This window comes from Lathyrus oleraceus, unplaced genomic scaffold, assembly GCF_024323335.1.
Source record: "Lathyrus oleraceus cultivar Zhongwan6 unplaced genomic scaffold, CAAS_Psat_ZW6_1.0 chrUn0540, whole genome shotgun sequence".
In the NCBI taxonomy this organism is placed as follows: domain Eukaryota; kingdom Viridiplantae; phylum Streptophyta; class Magnoliopsida; order Fabales; family Fabaceae; genus Lathyrus; species Lathyrus oleraceus.
In genome coordinates, this window is record NW_026112931.1 from 1128 (window position 1) to 17168 (window position 16041).

General features: G+C 30.9%; 1 protein-coding gene across 1 annotated transcript; it reads left to right on the top strand.

The window, feature by feature from the left end:
* The first annotated feature begins 12189 nt into the window (after positions 1–12189).
* On the top strand, positions 12190–13116 carry LOC127114518 (transcription factor GTE12-like). The gene has a single exon (XM_051046606.1). The coding sequence runs from the start codon at positions 12190–12192 to the stop codon at positions 13114–13116; it is 927 nt and encodes a 308-aa protein (XP_050902563.1).
* The last annotated feature ends 2925 nt before the right edge of the window (positions 13117–16041 follow it).

Here is a 16041-nt window from a genome sequence, read left to right on the forward strand (position 1 = left end):
TGATTTATTGTGAAGAATTCTTAATATACAAAATCTTAAATTTATATAATCATGGATTAAATATCAACACTTTAAACATAAAACAAAATTAAGTTATTTAAATATTTATTAAATCCATTTAATATATTTATTAAATATTTGAAATTTTAAATAATAATTTAAAACAAAACAGAAAATTAAAATTAATATCCTTTGTTGTAAAAAGATTGAACAGTAATTAAGAATACTTTTCCAAATGATGTTAAGGCTTGTTTGTTATAAAAAGATTTAAAAAAGATTTTAAAGATTTCAGTTTTTTTAAATATTTTTTTAAAGTATGAAATTGAAAGTTTGTTACAATTAATATCTTTTGCGATAAATGAAAGTTTGTTTCAATTTTTTATTATAACATTTTAAGAGATAGTTTTAAATAAAATAAAACTTTAACTGAGAAGTTTGTTAAAACAACATCCAGTAAAAGATATATCCCTAGATATTAGAACCTATCTACTCCTCCAAGTAGTTGGCATTAAATATCGTAACAATCGAATCATATACATTTACACACAACTGCTTCCAACACAAACCCTTCTTCATCCTTAACAACATCCATGTCCGACAACATCAAACCTTCTTCCTTAGAACCATCCATGTCACATAACACCAAACCTTCTCAACAGCACCCAACACTAACCCTTCGAACACACAACCTCGTAAAAAACTTATCATCAAGCTCAGTTATCCTCCTGGTTCAAGAAACGCGATTCAGATTCTTGTGCCACAGATGAAAACAAGAGAAGGAAGATTCAAGATTCTGTAAAACCAACCGTATCCTGTTATTGGGTTGATTCAAATTATCAAACCAAATCAACAGTTTTGTCTCAACCAAAGAATAATGGCAATGTTGTTGAAAACAAGAAGATCATCAAGAACCAAGTTTCCAACACGACACCTTTGTCTCAACCAAAGATAATGACAATGTTGTTGAAGACAAGAAGATGATCAAGAACCAAGTTTCCAAAACAACACCTTTATCTCAACCAAAGGATAATGACAATGTTGTTGAAGACAAGAAGATGATCATGAACCAAGTTTCCAAAACACACCTTTGTCTCAACCAAAGGATAACATGAGGATTCAACAACGAGAGGTAAAGAATGTGGGTTGAAGAAAGCGATGGAGTGTGTTAAGAGGAGGCAATGTGGTTGATATTGAAGAGGATGTTGGTAGACAGAGAGTGTTTGATTTGAAAGATCCTCCAAAAATAGCAAAGTCTAATAAGTGTAAGATAAAGGCAATAGGTTTGAAGGAAATAGAGAGAAAAATGAGATTGTATGCAATGCAACAGAGGATGAGTTTGCTAGCGACATGAGACTTGTGTTCTCTAATGCAATGGTAATGTATCCTCCAAGGAATCATATTTACCAAATTGCAAAAAGTTTAGTGACACTTTTGAACACAAATGGAAGTCATTGAAGAATACGTGGGAACTTGAGATACAAAAAGAAGCAACACTCAAAGAGATACTAAGAGTGCAACGTTGTGTTCTTATAGAAATTGTTCTCAAGTTATAAACTGTTAGCAGCAATGTGGTTTAAAATCTGTCAAGTTATTGTCAATGAATGTGTAGTATATATGGTCAATCATTCTTTATTCTTGTGTTTGTAAATTCTGCATAACGAATAATAAAAATGTGTAGTTTCTGAATCTTTTAAAATTTGATTATTCTGTATCTGTCATGAATGTTAGTTGTTACTATTTTTTTAGTGGATTTGAATGAAGGATGCTTAATTAAATGATAGATTATGACATTACATCTTTTGGTAAATGTTTCATCTCGATGCGATAGCAACTCTAAGCTGCAGCATTCTGTGCTTGTTGTTGAACAATATGTATAATTTTTTAACCATTTACTCAAGTTATAAGTCTTGGTTTACCCCATGTGATACTTTTTCAGCAACAAAAACTGTTATATTTCAGCCCCAATTGATCATGGATCAGACTTTTTTTATAGATCACCACTTACTCAAACCATTTAAAAAGGATCAACACACACAATATTTTCAACAATGGAACAAAAAGATATTCTTTCGTAAACCATTTAAATTTCCAGCATGAGCATATTTTAGTGCATGGTTGGTTATTTTAACGACCATCATGACATGATGCACTTATGATGATACGTTAAAATTGAAAATCTGCAAGTATATCACTTTATATTATGTCTAGTATATTACTCAACCTCAATAACTCCGGCATAACTCCCCTAGCAATAATAAATAATTACATTTTTGTTTAAAAGTTAAAAAATTACAATATTAAAATTACAAAAAAGTTGTTTTAAATCCATTTGGTGTACTATTAAGTTATAAATAACACAATTGAAATCAGTACCCTAATGGATGCAATCTAGTGATTGGAGAAAAATTATCAAGGACATCTATATTTTCTCTTTGCCTAAAACCTTTGGCTACAAGGAGAACCTTGTAATTATCAATGATTATTATCAGTTTTAGTTTATTTTTCAAAACCCATTTACAGCCGATTGATTTGCATCCAAGATACAAGTCTACTAAGTGTCAAGTCCTGCTAGATTCTAGAGAATCCATCTCATCGTTAATAGCTTCTTGAAACAAATATGCATCCAAAGATGGCGTAGCACTCAAAAGAGTTGCATTGTAGTGAAGATCATTGGATGACTCATATGTTGACTGAGTTTGTTGACATGAATATGAGATGTCAGGCTTGATGTTAAGTAAGTAAATAAGCTGTCTAACAAGCCTTTGGTACTTAGTAGGAACTTGCATAGGAGCCATCAGTTGTCTTTAATTTGGTGTCTCGAGCCATGGGATTTATGGCAGGTTTGCCGCCCAGTAATCCAGCAGTTGAAAGGAGATCAAATGTGTGTTTTTTGTTGACAAATATTAAATCTTGAGTCACCTCTTGCCACTTCTACGCCTAATAATATTTCAATATGCCAAGATCCTTGATATGAAAATGATGTTGTAGTGTATGCTTTGCTTTATTGATGATGTCCAGATTATTTCCTGTAATTATAACGTCATCAACATATATCAACAATACAGTAAAGTGTTCTTTGGATTGATGTATAAATAGGGAGTGACCATAAGAGCATTATTTGAAGTTATTGGTGAGTAAAAAATTGGATAACTTTTCAAATCATTGTCTACTTGATTAATTCAATCCATAAATAGATTTGAGAAGTTTGCAAACTTGATTTGCGTAAGAATGTGTAATGCCTTTAGGTAAATACATGTACACTCCGTCATCCAAGACTCCATGAAGAAAAGCATTGTGCGGATCAAGTTGATGAAGACATAAGTTTAAAGAGAAGGCAATGGCAATAAGTAATCTTACATTTGTGAGCTTTGCAACATGAGAAAATGTATAAAAAAATAAATACCTTGAATTTGGTTGAAGCCTTGAGCAACTAACATCGCTTTATGTCTTTCTATTGTGCCATATAAATTGAATTTGGTCTTATAGACCCATTTGCAACCTATAAATTTCTTACCTGGTGGTAAAGTGGTGAAATTCCATGTGTGGTTGTTTGTTCAAGCTTGGATTTCAACATTCATAGCCTTGATCCAATGAGGATGAAGACTAGCTTGCTTATAAGTAGCAGGATCACATGCAGTAGTAATGGAAAATGTGAAAGAATAATATGCATGGGAAGTATGATGATATGAAATGTATTTTGAAATATCATAAGAAATGATGTGTGATATGCATTGAAGACAGAATCATTCAAATATGCAGGTGCATATTTGGTTCTAGTTGACTTCCTAATAGTAGTGATGTTAGGAGAAGTGTTAGGATCAAAAGTAGGTGTGTGATCAGTATGTTGAATTGGCTCATTGGAAGGTGAGGAATTTTGAGGGGTGGTGGGAGACTCAGGGCAATCTTTTGGAGTAAGGTTGCAGGTATGTGGTCAGAGTTGATGGGATGGTATATGGAAGTAAGGTGGTAAAAAGGAATGGAATGGTTTATTGTTCATTATCAAGGGTAGGAGCATAAGTGTTGTTAGTGGTGGGATGAGGTGTGTAGGGAAATGTGTTTTCATAGAAAACACAATTTTCTAGAGGTGATAATGGATCTAGTATTGAGATAAAAAAAGGAGATATCCTTTAATACTCATGGAAAAACCTAGAAATACGCATTTTGTGGCTTTAGGATCTAGTTTGTCCTTATGTCTTGTGATGGTGGAAGCATAGGCAAGACATCCAAAGGTTTTAAGGTGTGTGAAGGATGGAGGTTATTTGAAAAGAAACTCATAAGGAGTATTATTTTGGATGGTAGGACTGCATAATCTATTAACCAAATAAGTTGCACGACAAAGGGAAAAAGACCAAAAAAATTCAGGTAAGTTGGCATGGAATAAAAGGGATCTAGTAACATTACGTAAGTGGATATGTTTTCTCTCAACAATGTAGTTTTGTTGAGGTGTTTCAATATAACTTCTTTGATGTAAGATCCCTAGAGATGCATAATAAGATGACATAAGAAATTCAGTTCCATTATCACTTCTAATGATTTTGATGAAATTGAGTTTGGCAATAAATGATGAAATTTTTAATGTGAATTTAGTTTCAAATTTATGAGTCATGATAAAATTCCAAGTATAACGTGTGAAGTCATCAACAATAGTTAAAAAATATTAGAAACCATCCAAAGAAGGAACATGTATAGGACCACATATATCCATATGTACTAAATCAAAGTAATGAGATGAAACAGAAGTACTTATAGGAAAGGGAGGCCTACATTGTTTATCTAAATGGAAAGTGTGGCAAAGAGAATTTTATTGTATTTGATAGTAGAAATATTTTGTGACGTATTATGTAAAACCTCATTAGAAGGATGTCCTAAGCGATGATGCCACAAGGATAAATCTATATTATCTTAATCTTTAAAACTAGCAGAGTTACAAGAATTAGGATGTGCAAAATTGTAGGGTGAATTATGGACAGGGACTTTGTGAAGGATGTAAAGGTTATTATGATGAGTCATTTGTTTAATCATCCGCTTGGTACACACATCCTGAATGTAACATGAATTGTGTAAGAATGAAATGATATAATATGGCATATTTAGAGATAGAGATTAGGCTAAACCTAAACTCGAGGATATAAAAAACATTGTGCAGGTGAAAGAAGGGATCAAGTATAATAGTTCCATAAAAATTTGCAGTAATACGAGTCCCATTAGGGAGATGAATATAAACAGGATCAATACCTTTAATATCTGAAATGCACTTGATATAGGGGCATACATGATGAGACTCCCATGAATCAAGGATCCACATAGAAGGTATTTGAGATCCAGTACCTCTATTAATAATACCTGAGATTATGTGGTTGTTAGGATTAGGAACTTTATCAGTCTTGGGATGTTGATGATCCTTCCGGGGTTGTTGGAGGAGAAGAAGTTAATGTTGGTAATCCTCCTTAGAAATGACACCTTCTTTGTCTTAAGTCTGTGTAGTCTTGGACTCCAAAGAAAACTTTGTATTCTTGTTACGATATCCAGGTGGAAACCCATGTTTGAAATAACAGGTTTCCACTATATGATTTGTTTTGTTGCAATTGATGCATAGCATGAAATTCTTCGAGTTTCCTTTACCTTTTCCCTGAGTGTTATTGTTATTGTTGGTGTTGTTGGCATACATAATGGTTGAGTTGGGTGCGACGTAGGTGGAGCAACCACTTATTGTTGAGAAATTAGCGGATAAACGCGATTGATGTTGGAAATCGGATCTAGGAGCAAGATTTGTGTTAGAATGTTATGATAGTTATCGTTTAAACCCTTCAGAAAACACGAAACATACTCCATATGCTTGTAATTGCAAACGATTTTGGCCCAATCACAGGTGCATGGTGTGGGGCATGAACAAGAAGGGGTTGACCTCAAATCTTCTAATTCATCCCAAAGGATCTTGAGATCAGTGAAGTATGTAGACATAGATTTATCACTTTGTTGAATGGAATGCAGATCACGGAGAATCGAAAGTGATTACCTTTGGTGAAGCGTTCTTTAATATCTCCCCAAAGATCGAAAGTGGAATCAAAGCAAATGGTGCTTTATGCGGTGTGAGGTGAAAGGGTACGATTGATACAAGAAAGTACCATACTATTCGCACGATCCCATAACTCGTAATTCGGATCAGAGAAGGTTGGTTTGGGGAGATTACCATTGATGAAAGGGATTTTTCTCTTCGATGTCAAGGCACAACGCATGAATTTACTCCTGTGTTGATAATTGTTATCATCGAGAGGTGGTGCAACTAGGGTGGCGCTAGGGTTCTCACTAGGATAAAGATAAAAAGGGTTTCTAGGGTTCAAGATTGGATCTGTGGGATCGATCTTGAAATTATCGTGATTTTCACGTGACAAAGTTGCGACCTAATTGCCATGTTATAAAAAAAATTAGATTTTTTTCCAGTCTTTCCCATGTGCAAGTCTGACTCTCAATTTTTTAATAATAAAAACATGTAACGACGTGATTATCACGTCCCAACTTCCTTTTTTGCCACGTGATTTTCGCGTCACTATATCACGTGGTTGAAGAAATTTTTTCTTATTGTGATTAATTTAATAATTCATATTTTAATTCCTATTTAAACAAATTAAAGCATTATCATTACCAATTTTTACATTTCAAAATTCCAAATCATCTATATCGGTAGGCATTCATCATCTCTCAACATCTCATTGTAGGCATTCATCATTTTATCGTAGAATATTTTTTCTAACAATTATTGTTTATTGTTGTTGTGGTAGAATGACCGTAAGACGTATTGCATAGACACCACTTAACAGAGGAAGATATTTTTTACTCGATCAATCAACAAGGTAATGCAAATAAAATTTGGATAATTAAACATTCTCATATTTTCTTACTTCAATTCAATATTTATGCAGGATGAATATGATTACTGTAGATGTTTTGTCCAGGTTGATAGATTGAATTTCTCACAAATTCAAATAATGAAATTTTGTAAACACATCCCATTGAACATGGAAAAGAGAACAAGACCCAAGTGCAGAAGGATACGTTTAGAAATCTGAAATGAAAGCGAATTTGAATTACCTTAGAAATGAGTTAAATCTTTTAAGTTTTTAGCATTAAGTTTTTTTAATACATTTCTTTTTAAATACATGGTATTAAAAAACCATAAAAAATGTTTACTACATTAATATTTAATTATTTATAATATATATTGTTTTTTATTGTCAATGACATTCTTCTTATCCCTAACATTAGTTGTCTATTAATTTTACGAAATCTAAATTTATTTTAAATGTTTAAATTTAAAATGATCCGATTTTAAGTGACGAGACATTTCAATAAATTTTTTAATTTCACTTAGTGTAAATCATTCATCCTTACATCTTGTCAATCAAAAGTTCAATCTCATAAAATATTATGAGCATTGGATTCGAAAAAAATAGTTGAAAGATAGTGATTTGGATCGCTTCCCCTGTATCTAATTCAGGGGTGGACAACCAGATGATTTTAGGCGGTGGCGGACCCGAAATCTTAATCTGACTTAAATCACAATTTTGATTTGAAGACCTAATTTCGTCCGTTTATAAATCCGTTTTTTTGGATTACGATATTTTGGATAAGTCGGTTGGTTCGGCCGGCTAGTTCGATTTATTGCAGAGATTATTTCATCGATTATTTCATCTTTTGGGTTTTTTAGTTGTAGTTCTGACATCCACATAGTATTAGATAATTAGCTTTTTTTTATTTGGGCTATCTTGTCTAATATTGAGCTCAGTGGTTTTTACTTGTTATGGTCTAATATATTTTTTTTATATAGTATAAGACTTTCCTTTTTGTAACAATGTGTGATTCATAATTCAATACAGTTCTAGGACAAATGACCCTATTTTGTTATCAGTTCTCAATTATAATAATATGGTATCAGGAGACTACACACTTTCTTTCACCTTTTCCCCTTTTCATCGTCATCTTCTACCCTCGCACAAAACAAAGATTCATCGTCTTCATCCCTACTTTCCATGGTTTCCGACGATGAATCAGACAGAAATTGAGAGTCGGAATTGCACACGAGAAATGTAAAAGAAAGAAAATAAAAAAATCAGACTTATACAGGTTGGCAGATGGGGGAAATTTGAAAAATTTTAAATTTAAGTTGTAACGTGAAAATCACTTCGCAATGTTAAATTAAAAAATAAAAAAACGTTTAGGAGAGAAAATTGTGAAGTAAAAATCACGTGGCAAAATTGTGAAGTGAAAATCACGTGGCAAAGTTGTGAAGGAAATTTGAGAAAGAAGCTGAATCTGAGCTGCGTGTGATAGAATTTTTTTGGAAATATATAGAGCAATCAACGACGTGATTTTCACTTCACAACTTTGCCACTTGATTTTCACTTCACAACTTTGCCACGTGATTTTCACTTTACAACTTTGTCACGTAAAATAAAAAAGTCAGGGGTGCACAGGTTGGTAGATGAGGGGAAATTTCAACATTTCAAAATTTTAGTTGTGACGTGAAAATCACTTCACAACGTTAAATTCAAAAAAAAAACTTTTAGGAGGGAAAGTTGTGAAGTCAAAATCACGTGGCTGATTGCTCTATATATTTGCAGATTTTCTCTTTGCTTAAATTAAGCTTCTTTCTCAAATTCCCCCTTTCAATTTTTCCTCCTTCATCGATTTTCCTCTTCCAACATTTTTCCTCTTCTTTCTCAAATTCCAACTTTCAATTTTTATCTTCAAATTAAAAGGTATTTCAAGAAGGCCCAAATATTTCATTTTCATTTTTCTATTTTTTATTTGTTAAATATTGTGTTGATTTTATTTTTATTTTATAACTAACATTGTTAAAAAAGTTCTTCAAGATTCAATCATCAAGCTCAAGATTCAAGCGTTTTTCTCATCTTCATTGAAGTATTTAAGCAATTTTTTTTCCAGATTTAAATATATATATTAGATTGTTGGTTGTTGTTATCGTAGGATAATATTTTTAAAACATAATTTTACTAAAATAAATATATAGTTAATCCACAAGTAATTTATTAAAATATTTGAATAGATTTTTTTTAAAACAAAATGTTATTTTTCATAATATATTATTCTATTTATATATTATTTTTAATAGTTTTTTATTTTAAAAATAAAATTATTTTGTAACGTGATATTCACTTCACAATTTTACCACATGAAAATCACGTCGCAACTCATTGTAACATTTTCTGCCTTCACTGCTACTATTGAATTACAACATATATAGTGAGAACATTTGTCCAGAATATTGTGTCATAAATATCACGTGCCACACTATTTCGACGTGATTTTCACGTGACAAAATTGCGACGTGATTTTCATGACGCAACAGAGTTGTCACACGAGTTTCTGCCGCGTGAAAATTCATGTTGCTAAAAATGTGTTATGAAGTGATTTTTCACGTTGTAACGTGAATATCACGTGATTTTAGACGGTTTTGATAACAAAGTAATATAAATAAAAAATTATTATTATTTTATAATAAATGATTTGATGAATATTTTTAACTATTCATTCATATTAAGCTTTTTTTTTAACGTGGTTTAGGTAAATAATAAACAATTCTTGCATCGGAAAGTTTTGACGGGTTAATGAAGTTATATATTGAAGCTTTGCCCAATATGTAGGTATATAAAAGTCATATATAGAAAGAATTTTTTAATGCATTCTAAGGAATATTTTTGCATTTTAAAAAAAAATTAAAATTATCCTAGCTAACATGTTTAGGTTTATAAGAATATTTTCCCTACCCTTATATGTTAATTCAATTTGATCTTATAATCATTCAAATTTATTCAATCACTCGATCTATAACTATTTATAAAGAGGATACATGATTTTGATATCTATTTTCTATTCTATAATTATCCTTCATTAAGATTCTTATTTCACAATTAATATATAAAGTCCACTTTACCACAGAATAACCATATGAAAGTTATACGAAAGATATGACCAAAGTAAAAACGGTTCAAATGTGGTTTGTCCTGCATTTGAATAACCCTATCACACATAACTTCCATGCAATGATAGTGTTTGTAAACCCATGATCACACACACTATCATTTTACTTTCTTTTCTATTCACATTAATGCATTTTCACATCAATGATCATTGAAGTAATTAATTTATGATAAATATTAATAAACTTTTCTATTTAATTTGGTTTAATTTTTGTTTTTAATTTGACATGTTCTAATTTTTTGTGTGTAAACATTTGAATTTTATTTTAGTTTGCCTTTGTTGTTTATATACTTTTGCGGCGTTAAAGAAGTTATGAAGAAATTAAATGATGAACAAAACTTTTATTAGAAGATAACGGAATTAACTACATTTTAACGTAGAAAATAAAAGAGAAATATAAGGGAAATTATTCAATACGATGTAAGATAAAACCTTTTCATACAAAAATATAATATATTAAAATATTGTTTTTTTTGTTAATCAAACGTTTACTAATTATAGTCTGAATTTTTTTTACAAAAAAAATAACGTAAAATCACTCCATTTTTATGAGTTTTTACCAATTTCATTTCTATTATTTTTTCCTACTACAAATGAATAAAATGTATCAATTTATGTATTCTTCAATTAATGATTCACCAAGCATTATGAATGGAAAGATATTTATCTCTTAATTTAGTAAGATTTAAGTAAAAAAATTGATGTACTGTTTTTTGACATTATTTTACATTGATAAATTGTGCATATTTAATTCTATTCATAGTTTATTTGTATTTCTTTTAGAAATGATACAATAATTAAACATGTAAAAATTAATATTAATTTATTATATATATATATATATATATATATATATATATATATATATATATATATATATATATATATATATATATATATATATATATATATATATTTATATATTAAAGAAAGTGGATTAACAACATGGATAAACATAAAATTTTCATTTTATCAAAAGTGAAATCAAAATCAAAATTAAAAACATTATAGAATCAAAAACCACTTCGGATTGAAAACACCGGAAAGGTGTGATTGGGAGGTCGGGTAGAGCTACATAAGTCAAACAGATTCCTTCAATTTAGGGTTTGAAGTAAATATATTTGACTAAATTTACCAACATTTATTTTGGTTTTTACTTTTATTAAAATAAGAAGAAAAAAGAATTTGTTTATAAAATAACGTAAAAAATATAAAAACTACTTTTAATTTTCATCTTATTGCTTAGTTGAGTGGAGGGAAATAACTTTTCTAGTGTTTTACAAAAGAAAAGAGAAAAACACACACATAAAAAAGGAAAAGTTAAAATACTAAAACACCAAAATAAGATAAAAAAGAATTGGAGATGAATTTTCCTATAAAGAAGAAAACGAAAATAAAATAGAAGATGAGACATATACCCATGAAATCCTATATGCACAATCAACATGTGTTTCAACGATTATATCCATGTAACCTATAAGTTATTTTTAGTATATGATATAATAAATTTCTATAAATATGTCACATATACACACACAAGATTAATCAACTATCAGTAAAATGTCGGTTGTATATGACACATTTTTTAGTGATTTATTGTGAAGAATTCTTAATATACAAAATCTTAAATTTATATAATCATGGATTAAATATCAACACTTTAAACATAAAACAAAATTAAGTTATTTAAATATTTATTAAATCCATTTAATATATTTATTAAATATTTGAAATTTTAAATAAATAATTTAAAACAAAACAGAAAATTAAAATTAATATCCTTTGTTGTAAAAAGATTGAACAGTAATTAAAGAATACTTTTCCAAATGATGTTAAGGCTTGTTTGTTATAAAAAAGATTTAAAAAAAAGATTTTAAAAGATTTCAGTTTTTTTAAATATTTTTTTAAAGTATGAAATTGAAAGTTTGTTACAATTAATATCTTTTGCGATAAATGAGAAGTTTGTTTCAATTTTTTATTATAACATTTTAAGAGATAGTTTTAAATAAAATAAAACTTTAACTGAGAAGTTTGTTAAAACAACATCCAGTAAAAGATATATCCCTAGATATTAGAAGAGACCTATCTACTCCTCCAAGTAGTTGGCATTAAATATCGTAACAATCGAATCATATACATTTACACACAACTGCTTCCAACACAAACCCTTCTTCATCCTTAACAACATCCATGTCCGACAACATCAAACCTTCTTCCCTAGAACCATCCATGTCACATAACACCAAACCTTCTTCCTCAACAGCACCCAACACTAACCCTTCGAACACACAACCTCGTAAAAAACTTATCATCAAGCTCAGTTATCCTCCTGGTTCAAGAAAACGCGATTCAGATTCTTGTGCCACAGATGAAAACAAGAGAAGGAAGATTCAAGATTCTGTAAAACCAACCGTATCCTGTTATTGGGTTGATTCAAATTATCAAACCAAATCAACAGTTTTGTCTCAACCAAAGAATAATGGCAATGTTGTTGAAAACAAGAAGATCATCAAGAACCAAGTTTCCAACACGACACCTTTGTCTCAACCAAAGGATATGACAATGTTGTTGAAGACAAAGAAGATGATCAAGAACCAAGTTTCCAAAACAACACCTTTATCTCAACCAAAGGATAATGACAATGTTGTTGAAGACAAGAAGATGATCATGAACCAAGTTTCCAAAACAACACCTTTGTCTCAACCAAAGGATAACATGAAGGATTCAACAACGAGAGGTAAAGAATGTGGGTTGAAGAAAGCGATGGAGTGTGTTAAGAGGAGGCAATGTTGGTTGATATTGAAGAGGATGTTGGTAGACAGAGATGGTTGGGATTTGAAAGATCCTCCAAAAATAGCAAAGTCTAATAAGTGTAAGATAAAGGCAATAGGTTTGAAGGAAATAGAGAGAAAAATGAGATTGTATGCAACAGAGGATGAGTTTGCTAGCGACATGAGACTTGTGTTCTCTAATGCAATGGTAATGTATCCTCCAAGGAATCATATTTACCAAATTGCAAAAAAGTTTAGTGACACTTTTGAACACAAATGGAAGTCATTGAAGAATACGTGGGAACTTGAGGATACAAAAAGAAGCAACACTCAAAAGAGATACTAAAGAGTGCAACATGTTGTGTTCTTATAGAAATTGTTCTCAAGTTATAAACTGTTAGCAGCAATGTGGTTTAAAATCTGTCAAGTTATTGTCAATGAATGTGTAGTATATATGGTCAATCATTCTTTATTCTTGTGTTTGTAAATTCTGCATAACGAATAATAAAATATGTGTAGTTTCTGAATCTTTTAAAATTTGATTATTCTGTATCTGTCATGAATGTTAGTTGTTACTATTTTGTTAGTGGATTTGAATGAAGGATGCTTAATTAAATGATAGATTATGACATTACATCTTTTGGTAAATGTTTCATCTCGATGCGATAGCAACTCTAAGCTGCAGCATTCTGTGCTTGTTGTTGAACAATATGTATAATTTTTTAACCATTTACTCAAGTTATAAGTCTTGGTTTACCCCATGTGATACTTTTTCAGCAACAAAAACTGTTATATTTCAGCCCCAATTGATCATGGATCAGACTTTTTTTATAGATCACCACTTACTCAAACCATTTAAAAAGGATCAACACACACAATATTTTCAACAATGGAACAAAAAAGATATTTCTTTCGTAAACCATTTAAAATTTCCAGCATGAGCATATTTTAGTGCATGGTTGGTTATTTTACGACCATCATGACATGATGCACTTATGATGATACGTTAAAATTGAAAATCTGCAAGTATATCACTTTATTAGTTATGTCTAGTAATATTACTCAACCTCAATAACTCCGGCATAACTCCCTAGCAAAATAATAAATAATTACATTTTTGTTTAAAAGTTAAAAAATTACAATATTAAAATTACAAAAAAGTTGTTTTAACATCCATTTGGTGTACTATTAAGTTATAAATAACAACAATTGAAATCAGTACCCTAATGGATGCAATTCTAGTGATTGGAGAAAAATTATCAAGGACATCTATATTTTCTCTTTGCCTAAAACCTTTGGCTACAAGGAGAACCTTGTAATTATCAATGATTTTATCAGGTTTTAGTTTATTTTTCAAAACCCATTTACAGCCGATTGATTTGCATCCAAGATACAAGTCTACTAAGTGTCAAGTCCTGCTAGATTCTAGAGAATCCATCTCATCGTTAATAGCTTCTTGAAACAAATATGCATCCAAAGATGGCGTAGCACCCAAAAGAGTTGCATTGTAGTGAAGATCAGTGGGATGACTCATATGTTGACTGAGTTGTTGACATGAATATGAGATGTCAGGCTTGATGTTAAGTAAGTAAATAAGCTGTCTAACAAGCCTTTGGTACTTAGTAGGAACTTGCATAGGATGCCATCAGTTGTCTTTAATTTGGTGTCTCGAGCCATGGGATTTATGGCAGGTTTGCCGCCCAGTAATCCAGCAGTTGAAAGGAGATCAAATGTGTGTTTTTGTTGACAAATATTAAATCTTGAGTCACCTCTTGCCACTTCTACGCCTAATAAATATTTCAATATGCCAAGATCCTTGATATGAAAATGATGTTGTAGTGTATGCTTTGCTTTATTGATGATGTCCAGATTATTTCCTGTAATTATAACGTCATCAACATATATCAACAATACAGTAAAGTGTTCTTTGGATTGATGTATAAATAGGGAGTGACCATAAGAGCATTATTTGAAGTTATTGGTGAGTAAAAAATTGGATAACTTTTCAAATCATTGTCTACTTGATTAATTCAATCCATAAATAGATTTGAGAAGTTTGCAAACTTGATTTGCGTAAGAATGTGTAATGCCTTTAGGTAAATACATGTACACTCCGTCATCCAAGACTCCATGAAGAAAAGCATTGTGCGGATCAAGTTGATGAAGACATAAGTTTAAAGAGAAGGCAATGGCAATAAGTAATCTTACATTTGTGAGCTTTGCAACATGAGAAAATGTATAAAAAAATAAATACCTTGAATTTGGTTGAAGCCTTGAGCAACTAACATCGCTTTATGTCTTTCTATTGTGCCATATAAATTGAATTTGGTCTTATAGACCCATTTGCAACCTATAAATTTCTTACCTGGTGGTAAAGTGGTGAAATTCCATGTGTGGTTGTTTGTTCAAGCTTGGATTTCAACATTCATAGCCTTGATCCAATGAGGATGAAGACTAGCTTGCTTATAAGTAGCAGGATCACATGCAGTAGTAATGGAAAATGTGAAAGAATAATATGCATGGGAAGTATGATGATATGAAATGTATTTTGAAATATCATAAGAAATGATGTGTGATATGCATTGAAGACAGAATCATTCAAATATGCAGGTGCATATTTGGTTCTAGTTGACTTCCTAATAGTAGTGATGTTAGGAGAAGTGTTAGGATCAAAAGTAGGTGTGTGATCAGTATGTTGAATTGGCTCATTGGAAGGTGAGGAATTTTGAGGGGTGGTGGGAGACTCAGGGCAATCTTTTGGAGTAAGGTTGCAGGTATGTGGTCAGAGTTGATGGGATGGTATATGGAAGTAAGGTGGTAAAAAAGGAATGGAATGGTTTATTGTTCATTATCAAGGGTAGGAGCATAAGTGTTGTTAGTGGTGGGATGAGGTGTGTAGGGAAATGTGTTTTCATAGAAAACACAATTTTCTAGAGGTGATAATGGATCTAGTATTGAGATAAAAAAAAGGAGATATCCTTTAATACTCATGGAAAAACCTAGAAATACGCATTTTGTGGCTTTAGGATCTAGTTTGTCCTTATGTCTTGTGATGGTGGAAGCATAGGCAAGACATCCAAAGGTTTTAAGGTGTGTGAAGGATGGAGGTTATTTGAAAAGAAACTCATAAGGAGTATTATTTTGGATGGTAGGACTGCATAATCTATTAACCAAATAAGTTGCACGACAAAGGGAAAAAGACCAAAAAAATTCAGGTAAGTTGGCATGGAATAAAAGGGATCTAGTAACATTACGTAAGTGGATATGTTTT

Coding starts and splice junctions, on each gene's coding strand:
- LOC127114518 (XM_051046606.1), top strand. CDS start 12,190: ATGTCCGACAACATCAAACCTTCTTCCCTAGAACCATCCATGTCACAT.